We start from the raw sequence: 19,186 nt of genomic DNA on the forward strand, positions 1-19,186 counted from the left end.
TTTTCTCTTGGCTATCATTCAGCTAAAGTTGCATTGTCCTGTGCATTGTTTCCTTTCTCAGCTGCTAAGTCATTATTTTGGAAACAACTCTCCTTTTTGTTTGGATTTTTTTGGTATGGGGAGTGGTTTGTGATTTTTTGGTTGGGTTGTTTCAGTTTTCTTGGGAGGGAGAGGGGGATTCGTGTTTTGGGTTTTTGTTGTTTTGTTGTTTGAGTTTTTTTCAGGACCATGTGTGTTTTGAGGAGAAATGGAGCAATGTTGATTTTTGCTTAGTAGTACTAGTACAGAAGTTGCCTACAGTTTTAGGATTCAGTTCCAGGATCTTCTTCATTTCTCCCCATTTATTCCAGCCTGGCTTTATCATGATATTTAGTAGGAATTTCTTTATGCAAAATGAGTGCCGCTGCACCCTAGAACATACGGATTTTTTTCCTTTTAGACCTGGCAAAAATATGAATATATAATATTTTTATAAGTTAAAATAAAACATGATTGGTTGATAGCCCAGTAATTTACATCTCTTATGGTTTATTTCTCTAGGGAGGCAGCAGCAGCTGGAAGCTGAGGACCCATACGTGGAGGCTGATCAAGACCTGCACAGGAGGGTGGAGCGTTCTGTGGAGCCGCCCACAGAAAGACCTGGGGAGAGGCGCATGGCAGAAATGAAGAAACTGTATGGTGCTGAAGCTGCCAAAATCCAGGCAATGGAGGCTGCCATGCAGCTTACCTTTGACAGGAACTGCGACAAAAAGCAGCCCAAATACTGGCCCATTATTCCCCTTAACCTGTGAGTACCTGGACTGTGCTCTGACGTGGCACAGTGCTACAGGGTCAGGTGCCTCAGGTTGGGCTGATGAAAGAACAAACTGCAAGTTTTCATTTTGGGCTTTGAGGGAGAGTCTGGCAAGGACGGCATGTGTTTTTTATTTGGCCTTTTTTTCTTTTACAGTGTCTGTCAGTGATGTTAACAGTCCATTCAACCCACATACAGTTGTCAAGTAGTAATAGGAGGGACAGTAATATCAAACCTGTCTAAAATTCACTCATTTAGTACCCGCTTGCTTTGACCACACACACAAGAAACATAACGACATCCAATACCCAGTGAACTGGGAAAACTTAAAGCAATGCAGAGAAGAAAAAGACTTCACGAATTGTCTGCTCTTCCTGTTTAGGAATTTGAGTGATCCCATTTTCTAGTCTTATTTAACATAGTAGTATTAGGATATTGTTTCACACAGCATAGCTTGAAGTGTTATGTCTGCTAATCTTGGATTTTTTTGAGAATCAGGAGCCCACTGGCCAAGATACAACTTATCAAGTTACCATAGCCCAGACATTGGAATTCTTTTTAAAGGTTTATAATAAAGGAGGAAGTTTTTCTTCCAGACTGATACTTGTCTGGCAGGAGTTTGACTCTAAAGCAACATTATATAGAAAAATGTTTTAATGAAGGGGTAGGAGAATCGGGCAGAAGCCTGATATGGTCCTGTCTGTTACAGATCTGTTTAGCAGAAGAGAAATGTAAGAGGACCCAGTGCTATTGGAGCCAGTGCCTACAGTGATTTTTGCCATTCTCATAAAAAGCAGCAATGGGCTTGAAGGCTTGAAGCTTTAAAGAAGGCTTATTAGAGTGATAGACTGCATCTGACCAATGTATGCGGAGCTGTGGAAGTCAGGTAGCCCTCTGGGCTATGCCTGTTTTAGGTGCAGGTTTCCAATGGCCAAGTGCATAGGACATGCACAAAATTTAAACATAAGCAAGTAGATGTGTTCTCATCCATCTGCACAAAGATGTGCCTCTGTGTGTGCTCATCCATCTGCACTAGCTGTTTTGGTTCTACTTTTGTCACTCCACTTTGGGCCAGTTGTGCTCGCCCCACACCAAGTTAGCCACACTGTGTAAGAGAGGCCCCTCCAAACCTGTGGCTCCTTAGAAAATGGTACCCTGAACGCTTAAAAGGACTCTCTGTGAAGCTCTGCTGATAAATATTGCGTATTGAAGGGCAATAGTTTGTGACATTGCTGCATTTCCATGCCAGGGCAAAGGAATCATATGCTGGTTTCATAGTGACATACTCATCTGCCTTCCTGGCAACAGAGGAAGGTTACAATTAAAAATTAACTTCAGTTCATGCTGACTGAGTGTCCAGAGTTTCTCTGTAGCATGTGTAGTTTGTAATACAGTCAGTAGTTGCTGTGCCCTCTGCAGCAGCCAGCTGCAACAAAACAAAGTCTGCAGTGCAGTTTAGAATATCTTTGCTTTCCATAGTAGTTACTGTTTTTTCAAAGCAGCATTTCCATGTCAGTTCTACCTCTTTCACAGATGAAGTTAAATTGAACACTGAAATTAAAAAAGCCCCTATTTTCCAAGACTTACTTCTGGTGTGATTAATCTGAAAAATTTCAGTGAGACAGGAGAGAGAAAAGGATTATTAACGGTCCTCTATTTGTTGTCACTCTTGTTTTTGGTGGGTTTTGTCAAAAATTCAGTGTTTTGTTTGGGTTTCCTTCCTTTGACCAAATAAACTTTCTTCTTAACACCTTGTAATTTACTTTTACTTTTTTATATAAACAAACTTCCATACTTAGAACACTTCAGTTCTTAGATGGTAAAGCTTTCTTTTAGCTGCTGTATTGTTTAAGAAAGATTGAACTTAGAGCAGGAGTGGTGTAAACATATGGAGAAGCATGAGGAGTGTTGACAGGACTTTCACAGCAATGTCAGGCAATACCACACATGCATGGTGTGGTGCAAAATGGATGGGAGGGTTGCTGTATGCACTGGAGGGAAACCCTCTCCCAGATTAACATGCATACATTTCTCTGTTCCTGTTTGAAATGTTTCCAGTGTGATGATGGTGTTTTCCTTTTTTCCTTGTGCAGTTCAATTCAGAAAAAAAAGAAAGAATGGGTAAGGTAGGACTGGGCTGTTCTTACTTTTCAACACAAGTTCCAGTTCTTGCTGTGGTTGATTCCTCATCCAACTGGTTCTGCTAGCAGAGAAGCAGAAATTCTGGTCTCAAGAAGTATTTGTGAAGACCTCATATAAGAAAAACATTGAATTCCTTTCCTACTTCACTTAAAATGTAAAATACATCTATAAAAAGAAATATATAAAGGAAATTACCTTGCCTTTGGTTCTTTTAAGTATTTTTAAGAGGGTTTAATATGCTTAAATAGGCTATAAGGTTAGAAGGAGAGAGAACTGGATGAATTGTTCCTTAGGAGCTATGTACTAACTCCTGAAATACCCTACTGCAGACTTAAGAGTTGCTGCCAAATAATCTCATTTCAGGGCATGGGCCAGCAAAATGGCATATCTGGCCAACTACCCCTAGATGTTCCATTTTGCTGGAAATTCAGCAGAACTTGAAAATTCTGTGTTGCAGTTCTTTTATCTTCCATGTAATTTTACATTTCTGATAAATATCTCACATAAAAGCATATGATCATGGAGGAAATTCAGCAGCAAATCAAAAATGGCACTTCAGTCATCTGTAACATTCACCTTTCTTGCACACATGTATTATGCTGCAGTCCTCAGTCATGGGAACATAGACACTTTTTTTGCCCAAAGATACAATGTTCCTTGACTAGAATGCCACTGTGGTACTGCAGACTTGATTCTTCCTTCTCCAGAAGGTTGCACATTTGCTTTCAGTTATGCCAACTGTTGGTATAGTCCTGCCTAAAGGGAATTCTTCGCTTGCTGGTGGTAGTTTCTCATGAGTTTTTCCCAGCTCCAGTAGAAAGAATTATACCCTGAAGTCAAAAGTTGTCATCCAATCCAGTCTTGATTTCAAAAAGTGGTTTCCTCATTTGTTACATGCAAATCAGCCTTATTTTCAGGAGAAGAGTTTGTGATTGGTTGAAGATGCTTTGAAGATAGGAGAAAAATGTAATAGGTCTTTTCTACTAAAAGCATTCTTAAAAGAAATGAGAAAAAGACCCTTTCAGAATTGGTGTGATATAAATGTAACATAGAAATGAAGCAATGGTCTGTTTCCTACTGAAAGAAAAATTGCTTACTTATATGCATTGATGACGTTGTCAAGGGCTCTTGTTCTTTCAGAATTATTTCCCCATACAGCAGCTGACAGCTCAGTGTGCCTGTGTGTACAGAGAAGAGATTCAGCCCTTTTGTTGAGCATAATTTTCTCAATCAACATTACAGGTAAGTATTCATCCTTTTTGACAGGGGTCTCATTAATGGCTCGCTGCAAACGTCTCACACTTGGAAAAAGCATTAATAAAATCAATCTAAATTTCTGTAACAGCCTTTATGAAGGACAAACATCACATATACAACACATACAGATTTGGTCATTTGTGTCTTAATAAAAGCTTCTCATTCATATTTCAGTGAAATATGCTGTAAATACTGGTATCTTCATCTCTTGTTGCATTATTAGCAGTCTAGTTCTTGGTCTAGAAATTGAGAAAAGCAAGACACAGATTCTGCTGCTTGAATTTTGAGTTTTAAGTGTGATTTTTGGCATGCTGGACTGAACATTTTGGCTGAAAGAATTAGAGAGGAGCCAAGGTTATTGCCCAAAATGTGAAATACAGTCTGTCAAAAGGAAACATCCCAACTCTTTTCCTCTGGTTTCTTAAAAGTATAAGCTCCTGGAAAATGTATTATTTTATAAATAATACATTCATGCTGTGACAAAAATATTTTTTCATGCTTGTGTGCTAATCAGTAATCTGTCCACCCTGTCTAACCTGTTGTCTCCTGTGTTCCTGCATGGATAGTCCAAAGGACACTGATTCTTATGGGCTCTTTTCTAGGTGGAATAGCAGCCTGTAAAGGAGTCTCAGCTGCTTCGGAAGGGTGGTTATAGCCAGAGGGTGTTCAAGGCTTCACACCTCTTCCTATATTCTCACATAGCTGGAATTGCTGAGCTGGCACACAGTGACACCTGCAGAGGAGCTCAGGGTGGGTGGGTGACAGACCATGACATTGCCATTTGGGTGTTGCCTTGGAGACCTGGCTGTCATTGAGGGATTGCTTGGACTCAGTTCATTCTTTGGAATTGGTCGCACAGGCATCAGCCTCAACTATTAATATCGACAGGCCAGGAATGGCATGGTCTTGCTTGGCCAAAAGCGGAGAAAGACTTGCTTCTCTTGAGCTTGCAGGGAGTAATGGAGATTCTCTGTGCATGGATTTCATTACACAGTCACAGAAGAATCCTTTTCTTCTAAGAAGGCAAGTAAGCAGAATAAATGCAAACATACATAGTTTTTGAAAAAAAAATACTTTTCAGCCTAATGATGCCAATACCACTGCTGGTTCCCTAAACTACATTGGGATCTTTTGCCTACAAAGCCTTTTGAAAAAACAAAATACACATAACTGCTATCCCCATGACTGTTGCTGTGCTATCCCAAAGACATTTATTTGTGAGGAGGAAGGAATAAAAAAAGAGTAAAGGATTGGTGGGGATTTCTTCTAAATAGAGTTACAAGTGGTCCTCCTTAACTCTAAGAGTTTGTTTTAAATAAAAGCAACTATTTCTTGACTCAATAAGAAGTGAGGCAAAAGTCTATGAGGAGCTATGAAAAATAAATTACACACTGAGTTTGGAAGTCCATAATCTGGACCTTACTAATAGCTGGGGAGGACTAAAAAAATAGTGTTTTATTCTTGTCCCCTAGACAGCTGCCATCAGGTGTTGGCACAGGAAGATAACCAGATTTCTGATCTGTTTATAGGGATGTTTAGAATTATTCCACACGCTTCTACTGAAGATGAAGATTGAAATCCCAGTCCTGAGGTTCAGCTTTCAGCTATCTCATGCATTTCCTAGTTGCACCCCTTCTAGTCACCCCTCCTCCACCAAAGTTTGCTGTTACTGAGGTCAAAAGGAGTCAAGTTGGAAGACACCTAGTGTTAAGCTGTTTAATGTAATCCCATTTGCTTGTTATTTGGCCCGAGATTCAGTAAACTCTTTTGGTCCAGGCTTGTACAAGTAGCCAGCATGAAGAAGTCTCTGCATTGTATTTCAGCAATTTTGATACTCACATAGCTGTGTTACTCCCATCCTTTGCATTGGACAGGAAAAGATCTCGGTCATCATGTCTGGTTCCTGCTACCTCCAGCAACAACATCATCTCCTACATTTCAGAAGCTAAGTAGGAAATTCCATTTCTTGTCACCTCCACGTCTGCTTGTTAAGATTGCAAGGCCTGCTTCTCACTTGCAAAGTATATAATAAAATACCAGGAAATTTAAGTTGTCTTTTGTCAGAGAGTTGCGAAAAATGTAAGTGTGGTTACAGATTATGTATATTGCACTTTTTTAGAATTAAGATCCTGTAATATCTTCTATGTGGACAGAAGGCAGGGACTTCACAGAAATAAATGCTTGAAGTATGTTTTTACTTAAGCAATAACTCATCAAAAGTCACTCTTCTGGTCTGTAGCATATTCCATGAAGTGCTTGAGTAATAGCTGAAGGTTCCCCTTCCGCTGTCCTTTCCTGAAAAGTGGTGAGGTTGATATAAAACTTCAGCCAATTATGCTGCAATGCACTTGAAACGCAAGTTATGTCAGTTTCTCCAAACAGAATAATTCTTACATGACTGCAGAATATAAATCTGAAATGCACTTTAAACCAATAGCAGTCAAATGAATAATGGACTGCGTAATGGGAAGGTAGTAGTATTCACTACTTTTTATCAATTTTTCTCTACATGTGCTGATGAATTTAGGATTTCCAGTAATGCCAGACCACACTGCACTAGAGACAAGAAAATATTTGTTGAGCAAAACATGACATTTTCATTGATACTGCTCTGCAACAGAGTTGTGTCAGCAACAGCTGGTTTGCTGTCCTGTTTTGATGTAGCTGCCCTAGGTGTTGAGGGCACACAGGAAGTCCTTCCTAGGCACCTCCTCAGAGAAGCCTGTAGCTGAGCATGCTCATGGCAGCTGTTTTTGTCATTATATCCTGGCCCTGTGGTCTTTTTCTGCTGGCTGCTGGACTTGGATGTGCCAGCTGTACTGTCTTGCTCTGAAAGGATGCTGAGTGTGGGATATGTGTGATGACATGATGGTCCTGTGGCAACAGGCTGTGATATCATCGATGCCAGATGGTGAATTCTTTCAGGGACACATCAGAAAGAACAGCTGTGTTGTGCTATAGAAAATCCTTACTCCAGAACTGCTCTTCTCTATCACCACAGAAAATAGAGAAAATGGCAGACAAAATTTTCCCTCCTTTGCTTTTTGTGTTGAGCAGATCCCTCTTCAAGTCACCTACAGCTCCAGTGTGAGAGCATAAACATGTATCTCCAGAGAGCAAAAGTGTTTTATAGAGAACTTAACAAGATTAGTCATTTGCCCTTCCTGAGTGTGTTTTACTATGCAGACCTGCTTTAGAAAGTTGTCTTATACTTTCTCTGTCAACAGCAGTTAAATCTTGTTTAAAAGCAGAAAAAGAGCTGCCTTACTGTCTCTTCCCTTCAGTAGCTCTTTTAGTCTAGCTGTGTTACTTGCATTTTCAAGTCTAACAAAATGAAATCTGTTTCTCTGGCATGGTTAGAGCTAAAGCTTTTTTGTGGCAAATATATTGATAATGATTAGCAGCACTAGTGATTTGTGTTACTTTTGGAAACTGTCCTTCCAGGCATACCCTGCAGTGTGATAGTAGTACCCATCAGCATGACAGATTTGTTCACCTCAATCCAAGAAGATAGGATGCCCTAGTGGAATAAAACATACCAACTGCTTATATTGTTGGAAATTTTTAAATACCTTACTAAAAGCCAGTAATTAAACAATTTTTTTTGCTAGTTCAACTTCCTTCATGACAGACTTTTGAAGTCTGAATTTATGTAAAACCGTTAAAATGCTAATAACTTTCATCAGATTCTCAAGTACAATGCAGATTTCTTTTCATTCTAGTAGGGTGTCCAAAATTATCATAATAATTGTAAAGAAAATGTGTCCAAAAATTGCGTTGTGTTTCTTGATTTTCCGTTATTTTGATTTCCTGGTTTGCAGGATTAAAATTTGAGGCTTTTCAAAATACATTTCTTAGCCGAGCAACCTTTAAAATGTTGAGTGGCTTAGCAGCTGCACTTTCAAGGCCTGAAATACCATCTGAATGTATACTGAATGTAGGAAAAACGCCTACACTGCCTCTCCCACCACTGCCACCCCCATGAAGCTACCTGGAATCAAATATGCACTGTGATGCATTTTTCTGGCTATAGCCGTGACACTTCATATCTCAAAGAATCCAACTGAGCAGTTTCCTGAGTTTATCATCTCCTTAGTTCTTTTCAGCACACCTCTCTTCTTGCTCCCTCATGTTCTTTTTCACAAAGACTCGTTCCTGACTGTGTCTCTCCACCCCAGCACACACTGTTCTGTAGCCTGATGATGCTCTCTCAGCTCCTGCACTCCTGTCTGCCTTGCACAGGGAGGGCAAAAACTGTTGCCTGGACACTCAGTTGCCAGCAGAGCACATGAGAAGGACTAATGGAAATGACCAGATTTTCTGGTCAATGTCTCTGGCACCATAAATGCTGAAAGCAGAAAGTACCAAGACCCTTCTCACAGCATTGCCTCTGGCATGTCAGTGGGTAAGGGAAGATTTTTCTCTCCTCAGAAAGTTTCCTCACTGTTGTGCAAATGGTGGAATTGTGTCACTGCCAGTTTATTTCTCTCCAGTGCAGCCAATCACCCAAAACCTTTCTAAAGTTGCAGTGCCATGAACCACCTCAATCCTGTTGAACACCAGGAAAAGCTTTTATAAGACTTTCCCCTAGTGGGAGAAACAATTGCTGGATGCAGTGCCTGGCCTGCACAATCCATCTGTTAAATTTATGTGTCTCAACAGTACATCTCAGTCAACTGCACCTCCAAGGGCAAGGAGTAACTGTAACTTGGGAGCTCTGCCATTTGGAAGACCAGCCAGGCAACTGTGATCTATTACCACCCAGCAGATGACGATGTTGCTAAGGCAGTTTCTCAATGTAAGAATGATTTTATCTCTTTTTTCTTTCTTTTCAGCCCTTTTGGCCAGCTGGCATCCCGTTTTTTACTTTTCCAGCAGGCATTGGTTCAGTTTGGCGTGATCCTTCAGAGTGGGAGCAGTAGACTATTTAGAGCTTCAAACACATAAAGACTGACTGGCTGGAACCCCAGAGAGCAACCTAGCAAGAGGCTGACGAGGGCACTTCGCCAGACCATCTCTGAAACACTATTGTTAAAAGAACCTGATATGCATGTTAAGTAAACATCAAATATGCAAAACCCAGTACATATAAGATGCAGATAATAGCATAAGGCAATGGGCCCTATCTCCAAATAAATAATAGCACCCTCATAACCACAGGCAGTTTCAATATTTTCTGTTCACTTTCAATGTCCTCTGGATGGGTCCTATCTATAACACAATAAAACTCCCACAGGCTCCGTCAGGAGCTGAATTTAGTGTTAAACCCTGGCTAAAATGAGAGAAAGAAATTTCTCTTGCACAAAAACAGGCAAAAGCTCTAGAATAAATGTGATCCAGGAAGTTATTATATAAAGGCATTGATAATTTCATTTGCATATAAAATAATAACAACAAGAACGGAAGCTAAATTATCCCATATATACAGAAACCCTGCGTGTTCAGGATTGGCTATTCATTATTCTCTTGTCATATAAAGCAATTCAGTCTGCAGCTGCATTTCTTTTACAAATCCAATTCAATCAAGAGAACCGAAACATCATTAGCAAACCCACTGATTTATCCACCAGTAAAGTGCTGATACAGGCCTCTGTTCCTGCTGCTAATAAATTTTCTGCATAGCAGTGTTGGCTCTCTCTAGGGATCTCCCATTATTCTAATGACTACAGATTTCCACTGGAATTTTTCAGCCTGAAAGTCTATAACAGTAGGTTTCAAAACCTGTGGGAGTCATAGGAAAGAAAGGACATGAGCCAAACTACCCAGTTGCCTCAGAAATGTGTCTAGATGAAACTGCAGATAGAGCAGCACCTGGTGCCTTAGAAAATTGCTGTAGTAGGACCTTTTTTTTCCCCTTTCTGAAAGACATTGTCTCCTGTTTTGCTCATCACTTCCTCTCCCTATTTCCCTCAATGAGCTTGCCTGCAAAGGTTTGATTCCCTCTCTTTACCTTTCCCTGGCTTCTGCTTGGTTTGTTCCCTTAATTGCCAGCCTGCCAGGCTCATTTACCTCTGCCTCAACCACTGTTCTCCTACAGAACTGCAGGAAATGCTCTGATAACCCCTGGTGGGTGTTGTCTCCGGTTCCTCCTGCACATCTGCCACCAGGGCTCTGGGCAGTCACCTCTGAGCTCATCACAGCATCACCTTGTTGATACTTCATATGCATGAGCCCTGACACACTCTCTCAAGGCCTGGGCATGCACTTCTGCTTCCTTTTTAAGGTGAACTTCAAACAGTGTCACTTCTAACAGCCCAATGGGTGTTAGAAGTAATGTTGTCTTTTGGGAATAATTTTACAAGCAAGCGGCAGTTTCTGTAGCTTCTTTAACAGCCTTGGGTCATTTTGTCTGCCAGGTTCTTGTGATGTTTGGTTTTCCTGTGGCCCTTTCATCTTTTAAACACAAAGAAGCTATTTCCTTGGAATATTGGATGGCAGAATTAATGTTCTAGGCAGTTACAAAACACTCATGTTCAGCATGAATTTTATTTAAAAAAAAGAAGAACAAAAAGTAAGAATCCAGATTCACCTATGACAGTATAACGTGTTTAATATAGTTTTAATAAAAAGTTTTATTACATTCCTCACTTGGAATATTATTTTTCTATTTGCTGAACATGATATCCAGGAGAACAAGAATCAAATAGCAAGAGTCTTAAAAAAATGTTCTTTATTTAAAAAATACAGGCACTTCTATCTATCTTATATATGCTATAAATAAAGGATAAAAGTATTATCAATGTAAGATACTTGACACTTTCATTTACTTTTTTATCTCTCCTAATTGAAGAATGGATACGTATGGGTGACTAGTGTGTTCTGCTTTTATGTTTTAATCATGTACTTGTGCATTTGCAAAAAATTAGCTGTCTGTACTGAAAGTAGGAGGAAAATGCTCTTGTTTAGAATAGGTGTTCGGATTTTTTTAGGAAAAAATCACAAGGTTTATTAGTCTAGGGAATGAGAAGTTACATTAATCTTCCAAACTCAACATTTAATATCAAAATGTCATCTTGTTATTTTTCAAGTTCCTCAGTTTCATTTATCAGGTTGGGCTTTCTGGGAGGGCTCTGGCTCATCTGACCAGAGGGGCTTGAGCTTTTTTATTCCTGAGTGTCACATTTCTGACAGGTCTAATGCGTTTGGCTTTCTATGAAGTCAGAAGGAGGTGAAGCATTTCCATGAAGTCAGCAGATCTGAAGCCACACCTTCCTCCCAAAACCACATCTCACAGAGCTGATGGAGGATGTTGTGTCTTAGAGCCGCTTCTGTTACTTCCTAGTGAAAAGCCTGCAGGGCTGTGCCAGCTCCTGTAGCTCCCACAGCCCAGGACACCCATCCTCTGCAGGCTGTTAGCACTGTGGGCACAGCAAGGATATTACATTATTGCTGGCTAATGGAGTGTTTCCCATCTTTCCTCCAACACATCACATTTTTGCCACAAACCACAGCTCTGGGTGTAGCCACTTGCCAGAACTGGACTGTGCAAAGCAAGAACAGCAGTACAAAAGCAATAAAACATACTGTGTGTGGGGAGGGAAAATCCCAACACAAACCCAAACCAGCATTTTGGAATGTGTGTTAGCAGAAAACTAAAGCTGAGTGGCCCTTTAGGACAGAATTTAACTCAGCTTTGTGATACAGTTTAAGGCACCATTCATGTTTACAGAGCAGCATTAAAACCTTCTGTAATCAGTTACGAGCTTGTACCTATTGACAGAAGTAAAAAAACGAGAACTAAAGTGAAATCAGCTGGCTGTTTCTCAGTCTCCACTGCCCAACTAAAGTAGGAAAAGTGTAAAATGACTCCTGCAATTTTCCTCCCCAGTTTTTTGAGTTTGATTTTTCAGTTTGCAAAAAAAGCACCTGAGAATATTCTTAAATGCTCTCTGTGCCTGCCATCAAAGGAGTTTTCTGCTTTGGAAAAAGAGAGAGAGCCTTGTCTCAAAATGTACTTTGCCAGGAATTCTGTCCTGATTAGGCTGCCTTGGAGCGCTTTCTTGGGAGGTTGCCATGCTGAAGTTGTTGGATTGCAGCCATGTGTTCAACACTCTCAAAATAAAGTCTTTTCCCTTAATTTGCAGTGCAACAGAAAACTGAGGTTAAACCTATTGATGCCACTGGAGGGTGGGGCTAACATACATATGTATGCAATTATTTTCAGAATACTGCAATGAGTGCATATATGATCACACAAAGGTTGCTCTGAAGTTGAATACTAATGTTCCTTGGGCGTGCATTTTACCCCCTTTCATTTCTTCATTCGCATATTATTCCACATTCAGATCTCCCCAGTGGTACTAATGAAAATGTTGGATAATCCATACATTTGAGTCAGCTCCCCCTAAAGACCTTAGGCTGGCCTCTCTGGCCCACATGATCATAGCTCACAATAGGAACTTAGCAAAGCACTTCAGTAAGTGTTTATATCCAAGACTTCTAGACTGAACTCATCATCTCTGATCAATCTCAAGTGAATTTTTGAGCCCAAATGTTTTAGAATGAGGTATGTGGAAGAATGCCTTCATAGGATTATTGTATCATGATTCACATAGCAGGAGGTAAGACTTTTCTCTCCCTCTGCCTAGGAGAAAGGGTTGTCAGCATTTCTACATTTCACAGATCCATTCAGGAGGATGAAATGAGATGGGCTGCACATGAAAGGAAAGGTTGTATCCACTTGTGTTTTTTTTCTGTATAACACTCATCTGTTTTCAGATTCTTGGTGCACTCATTTACTTGCAAGCTTTCTGCTCTATAAAATGCTTTACTGAAACTGCTCATGCTCTCTCAGACCACATATTATTTCCTACATGGTTCCCTACCAGGTGTGGGTTATATATGTAGCATGCAGACAGAGAAAGGCACAGAAGCAATTGCATGTATCCAGAATAAAACCAGCTTATACTATGATGTAAGGTGCCCCCCAGACCTGGACCTCTCAGGGACACTCACAGAATATCCTTGCACGTAAGTGAAAAACTCTGTGCTTGGGGTAAGGTCCCTTATGTAGGCCTAAGTAAAAGCAGAGGTCCTAATCAATATATTGAGCCTTTATTTCCAGTGGTACCTCCTAATTTTTTTTGTGCCTCTAAAATCACAAAGCAACATTGTTAATTCCAGAAGTGAGTTCCACAAGGGGTATATGAAATAGAGATGAGTCCATCTTTTAACACTGAAGATGTATTTAGTACTCATAATTAACACCAAAATGGTAATCACTAATTTTCAGATAAAATTAACTGTGCTGCATTGGGAAAAAAAATGCATTTTGTTGAATATATAATTATATATTTTTCAAAGCAATCACTGCTTATATTTACATATTGAGAAGCAGTTGTTGGAAATGTGACCTACTTGGTAATAAGAAGTTTTCATTTTGAAGACTATTTATTTCTTATAGTATCATACCTGAATGTTAAATTCCAGGAGGAGTATTTACATGTTGGCTAAACTGCATCAAATTGCTTCTCATTTTTTATCTTTCCCTTTCTCTCTTTTCCCCCTGACTAAACAGTGCCAATGATCTGAACCATTTTGTTCAGCATTTTGCTGGATGAGCTTTGCAAACAGCTCTCTGCAGTGAGCACTACAAAGTGGTTTTGGTAGCAGCAGTTGGAGTCTACAGTGGATCAGCTTCACATAACAGGTAAAAAAGACAGAGGAGAGCATGAGTCATTCCCCTGATCTACCTCGAGATGCTGAAAGGTGACCACACAGGTCACCTCTCCTTTACACACAGATATAAAGTGCACAAAGTGTACAAAGGGATCCAGCTGTCACCTTACTTCTCTTTAACATCCATGGCCTCTGTGAACAGAAGATCACATGGGAGAGAAAATCACAGTATGCCTCAACTGTACATGGAATCACAGAAAGGCCTCAGAGAACACTCACTGCAACTAAAACTACTTTTTATCACTTCTGATTTCCTTAAAGCTAAAATACATTCATGCTAACATTCAAAAGGAGGCTGGTTTATGGGTCCCTGATTTTATAAGGTTTTGGAAATTTGCAGGATTTTTGCAAAAGCAGAGTAGCACCCCATACACTCACTCTAATAGTCTGGAAAGTGGCCTTGACACTGCCTATGTAGTAGTCAGAGGAAGGAATATCATGATTAACCATTAGCTTCAGTGTTAGCAGAGGGAGCCTTGGGATAGAGCCTCACATACAGCTGATGTGGGAGCTGAGAACCCACTGAAACACACAACCCATTAGCACATATTTTTATTATATCACTGTCTTTAATGCACCAGAATGTTTAGTCAAAGCTGAAACATTAAGTGGAAACACACTGCCTTTGATTCTGTTTTTAATTGGGAAGGTTTCCTACCTAGGGCAATCTGTCTAGTTAGATAGCCTGAGGAAAGAGTGGGAGTGGAAAACAGAGACAAACAGGTATCAGCAGCTATCACACCATTCCATCCACAAAAAAAGGGATTTGTTTTAGATCTAGGATGTTCTGCAGTGGAGAAGTGGAGAAACAGATGGAGTCTGGTAAACTAAAACAACAAAAAATAATTATATGCAATGAGCCTTCCCTTAATCTAGAAATCCGTTTCACCACTAATTGCTGGAAATGGTCAAATATTTCATACTGATTCCATGCCCTCTGTTACAAGTAGTAAGACCCCCACATTCCATCTTGCCTCTTCTTGACTAACCTTGAGACTGAAGTTAAATCTTCTTCTGAACATCAAATGGCCTCCTTAAAAACATCTCCAGAGAGGAACATACTGCTCCAGAATAAGTTAGGTGGTAATCCAAGCATATTGCTACAGGGAGTGAAGGTGTCTCTTGAAACACCTGGTATCATGATGTTAATATTAGGGTAACTCTGCATATAGAAAAATGTTTGTAGGTTGTCACCTAAACTATGGAAAAGGTTTTAAGTACCCAACATAGATAATTACATTAATCAATGCAGAATTCTAACCTTCACTTTCCCTTTTGTAGATCAAATCTGCAACAGTCGTTTTATAATCCCTTGATAAGAGATTGTTTCGATCAGTCTATCTTCCAGCATCATTTACAGCAGGCCTTTATCCCTTCCTTACAGCTACCAGCTATATCACCCAAGGAACCATTCAAACAGGGAGACTTGCTGAAATGCTGCATGCTTCAGCCTTTGTCCTCTACATTGTGTGCCAGATACAAGAACAAGAGCATGGACCAGAATCCAGTCATAAGCTTTTCCCAAACAGGGAAATAACTGTTTCTCCAGACATCTTGGTTTTGAAATTAAATCCATTAGTTTCTATTCCTAACAGAAATTTCAAGTATTCCTGTCTCCTTGACCTGAATTAAATATTACAATGTAGTTTTGCTTAAGGAACCAAAACTTCTGTCAACTTTTCTCCTCACTTGTCAGAGACTTGGCACCCTGTGAGTGGAAATCCCCACTGACTGCGGAGCCATAACCAATATTTGGACAGCTGTTTTTTGCTTTGCTCTTTGGAGAGGAAAATGACCAACATTTCTGAGAATGGCAGAAACTGAGTCCCTCCTCTCACTGCAAATGTGTTGATATGGACAGCCTTAGGAATATCTGCCTCATACTTCAGTGTAAGTGTGTAAACCCAGCCTGGACAGCACTGACCAACTTCCCTTGAAGAACTCATCCTATAGATTTCAGTGATGTAGAGTTACCCATAAGTGAAAGTACAGTAAGAATTAAGGGATATTTTTCAGCTGATTCTATTATAAATCAAGCAGTATGCTGTAACAACTTCAAAGAATATAAATTTCAACTAATTTTTATTTTAAAAATGGAAACTAATACCTTCATTAGCACATAGTGCTGCACATTGTGGGATGCTCTTACCATTTGCCTATTGTTCCTGCCATATTTTAGTGCTATTTAGTGCCACTCTAGTTAAGGGTCGTGTGCTATTTCCATAATTAATCTAATTTTTCAAAGGTGCATAGCTCATCTACTTTAATTCCCAGTGGGGTCTGGAAGCAGCTTGCTAGTGATCAGCTTAGCTATGATTTCTTTTTGTTATCTTTATAAAATGGCTTACTCCATCAATCCACTTATTGCCTGTTAGAGGAGAGGTATTTACTCCCTGATCCCACAGTGCTTGCATGGTGTTGAGCCCACAGATCTTACTGGAAAAACATATATGTTCATTAATCAATACAAAAGCCTCAGATCATTTTGGCCCAGTAGACTGATTTTTTTGTTAATGGAAAAGAAACCACACATCAGCATTCCAACTTTAATAATGAGTGCACACACTATTTTGGGAGCAGGGGCCTGAATTTCAGAAATATGAACTAATTTCCCTAAAATCAGTGTTCACACTTCTGTAACTCTTTTGCTTTTGAACATTATTGATATGTTCTTAAGCAATTGATCTCAATTTGAGGTGAAAAATATTATTACATAATTGAATAGATTGATGTGTTAATGATCATAGGAGGAAATGAAATATATCCTTACACGGCACATAAATAAAGAAAATTAGTGTATTATTATTGTGGCAAAGACAAAGGAAATGCATGCCAAGTAACCGGCTAATGTAAATCAGTACAATCTGATTGGTATTAGTCACTGTAGATGCACTTACTCTGTCTAAAGCACTGGCCTTTGCAACTGAAGCAATCAAATTGTTCTAATGGTAAAAGTCCAATTCAGGAAAGCAACTCATCTAAAAAGCTGACTTTGCCACTCTCTTCCATACCTGTCTTCAGTGTCTGTGAAGGATCATTCCTGTGTGACACTGTTATTTTTGCCTCCAGCATCTCCAGGTATGGGGAAGGGGCTACTGCTAATCTCCTAAGGGAGAAGCAACCCATATGCCCCCGAACTACTTGGTCTGTTACTTCCAGGGTCCCGTTCACCGAATTTTCCCAAAGCCAAGACACATTCTTTGCAGCGCTTAAAGAATGACAAAGTCTCTGCGGGCATCGTCGTACACGGCTGTGTGGCTGGAACGCCGCTCGTGGCAGCTCCCGCAGTGCTGCGTGACGCTGGAAAGCGGCGTGAGGCGCTTCAGAAGGGGCTGTGAAGATAAGAACGACATTGCTGAGCAGGGGTAGAGACAGTAATGAATGAAATGATGTTGTGTTTGAGCACACAGTGCCCTTGCCACTGTCACAGAGAAACGTTAAGGGGCAGGTGGCTCTGAAGGTCAAGGGTGCCCGCAGCTCAGGCTCCCGAGGTTTCCCAGGCGGGAGGGTCAGGAGTCCCGCCTGCCGCGCGTCCCCGGCGGCCCCCGAGGGCGGCTGATGTCACGGGGGAGGAGGACGGGCCGGGGGCGGAACCGAGCGCGAGCCCCCGGGCGGCGGCAGCGGCCGCGGGGGGGCGCTGTGCCCCCTGCCCCGCGCGGCCGGGCCGGGCCGGGCCGGGCCCTGGGGCGGCGCAGGCGGGGCCGCCCCGCCCCTCCCGCCCCTCCCGCCCCTCGCTCCCGCCGCAGGCGAGCCCAGCCGAGCCCGCCAGTGCGAGAGCTGCGGCCGCTGCCCTCCGCCAGCCCGCTCACCCGGCACGGCACAGCACAGCCCGGCACGGCACAGCGAGCCCCTGCCCTGCGCCCTCCGCACCGCCCGGACCACGCGAGCCAGCCATGGGTAAGCGAGCGCGGCTGCGGCAGAGCCCGCGGCCCGGGGCCGCAGGGGAGCCGCGGCTGCGGGGAGGGTGGGTGCGAGGTGCGGGGCAGCCCCGGCCGGGGCAGCGGCAGCCGCCTGTTGAGCGCCCCGGCAGCGCGGGGAGGGGGAGCGGCCGCCCCTCCGCCCGCCCTGCTCCTCGCCGCTGCCACAGAAACTCCGCGCAGGGAGCGGGAGCGGGGACGGGACAACGGGACCTTGCTCGCCAGCTGCAGAGCGCTCCCTTCCTCTGAAAAGAAATCGTTGGTGTGGATGATGATGATGATAATAATGCAGAATGCGGGTTCTGTAGTTTTGGAGGCTGTTGTACGCAGCCGGCCCGGAGCTTCTCCATCCCGTGGTCCATCCCTCAGAAGCCTAGGAAGAGGCGCAGTCGGGGGGGCAGGGGCGGCCGTGGGGCCGGAGCGTGCCCGGGGCTCTCCGCGGGTCCCGGGGCTCTCCGCGGGTCCCGGTGCCGCCGGCCGGCGCTGGGGACTGGCTCGGTCTCGCCCGGCTTCCCCCCGGCATGCGGCGGAGCGGGGGGCGCGCAGCCCCTCTCCGCCAAACCCGCGTCCCCAGAGGTGCGGGTCAGCTTTTGCCGGGGTGTGAATTTGGTCGGGAGAGGGGGAATAGCCTCGGGACGCCGGCAGGAGAGGGAGGTGCTGAGGAGAGTGGAGTGGGCAGCGCTGAGTACTCCCGTGTGCCGGGCATGATGCATTTAGGTGTGAGCGTTAGGGAATCCTGCGGGCCATTGGCATAACGCGGTGCGCTGTTCCCTCGGCAGCGGTGGCGGGAGTTGGGTGTGGGTGGAAAGTGGCGACTTCTGTTCCCAAACTTACGGGGAGGGTAGCGCTTGCGTGAGTGTGTTAACAGGAGCAGAAATGGGGCCCTAGGGAGGGAAAGATCCGTAGTGCACATGGCTCCGTGGGCAGTCAGCGCTCATCTTCAGCATTCCCATCCTTTCAGCGTGGGACTTTTAGTATATGGGCTGCTTCCCGCGAACTCTCTTTCAAGCAACAATACATCCAAATTAATTAGGCAGTAATGAAAGTTAGGAGGTTGGAAAAAAGAAAAGATAGAAAAATACAGCTGTATCTTTGGTCTGGTTTGCCACTGGCATATTATTGCTTAGAGGTTGCAACTGCTAAAGCAGAGCTATCAGTGCGTGCCTGAGTGTTAATATGCACACACTGATGCTGGCACTGTCTCTGGTTTTAATTAAAAAGAAAAAAAATTAATTACTCAGCCAAAGCTAAAGGAAGATGACAGAATTCCTATGATTGCTACTTTGTTAAATTAATTCGCATCACCTAATTCCCTAATTTCTAAATGCTTATTAACTGGTTTGTTCCCTAGCTTAGTGAAGATCAGACTTCTCTAGTATTAATGTCTTTTTGCTAAGCT

The 19,186-nt window shown here is 42.4% G+C and overlaps 2 protein-coding genes and 1 long non-coding RNA gene across 11 annotated transcripts in view; all 3 read left to right on the plus strand.

The window, feature by feature from the left end:
* The window catches only part of GEMIN8 (gem nuclear organelle associated protein 8), a 28,263-nt gene extending 25,712 nt beyond the window's left edge, over positions 1-2,551 (plus strand). For all 9 annotated transcript variants that reach the window (XM_053970414.1, XM_053970417.1, XM_053970415.1 and 6 more), the window contains one exon: positions 541-2,551. In XM_053970414.1, coding sequence (XP_053826389.1) covers positions 541-791 — 251 coding nt within the window. In that variant the 3' untranslated portion in view covers positions 792-2,551. The remainder of the gene's footprint in view (positions 1-540) is intronic.
* Positions 2,552-7,140: 4,589 nt separating this feature from the next.
* Positions 7,141-7,741, plus strand: LOC128803440 (uncharacterized). The gene is made up of 2 exons (XR_008435717.1): positions 7,141-7,279; positions 7,637-7,741. It is a non-coding gene; the product is annotated as an uncharacterized LOC128803440 (long non-coding RNA).
* Positions 7,742-17,598: 9,857 nt separating this feature from the next.
* The window catches only part of GPM6B (glycoprotein M6B), a 106,854-nt gene continuing 105,266 nt past the window's right edge, over positions 17,599-19,186 (plus strand). Inside the window, exon 1 of the mRNA XM_053970406.1 lies at positions 17,599-17,767. Coding sequence (XP_053826381.1) covers positions 17,764-17,767 — 4 coding nt within the window. The 5' untranslated portion in view covers positions 17,599-17,763. The remainder of the gene's footprint in view (positions 17,768-19,186) is intronic.

This window comes from Vidua macroura, chromosome 2 (assembly GCF_024509145.1).
Source record: "Vidua macroura isolate BioBank_ID:100142 chromosome 2, ASM2450914v1, whole genome shotgun sequence".
In the NCBI taxonomy this organism is placed as follows: Eukaryota; Metazoa; Chordata; class Aves; order Passeriformes; family Viduidae; genus Vidua; species Vidua macroura.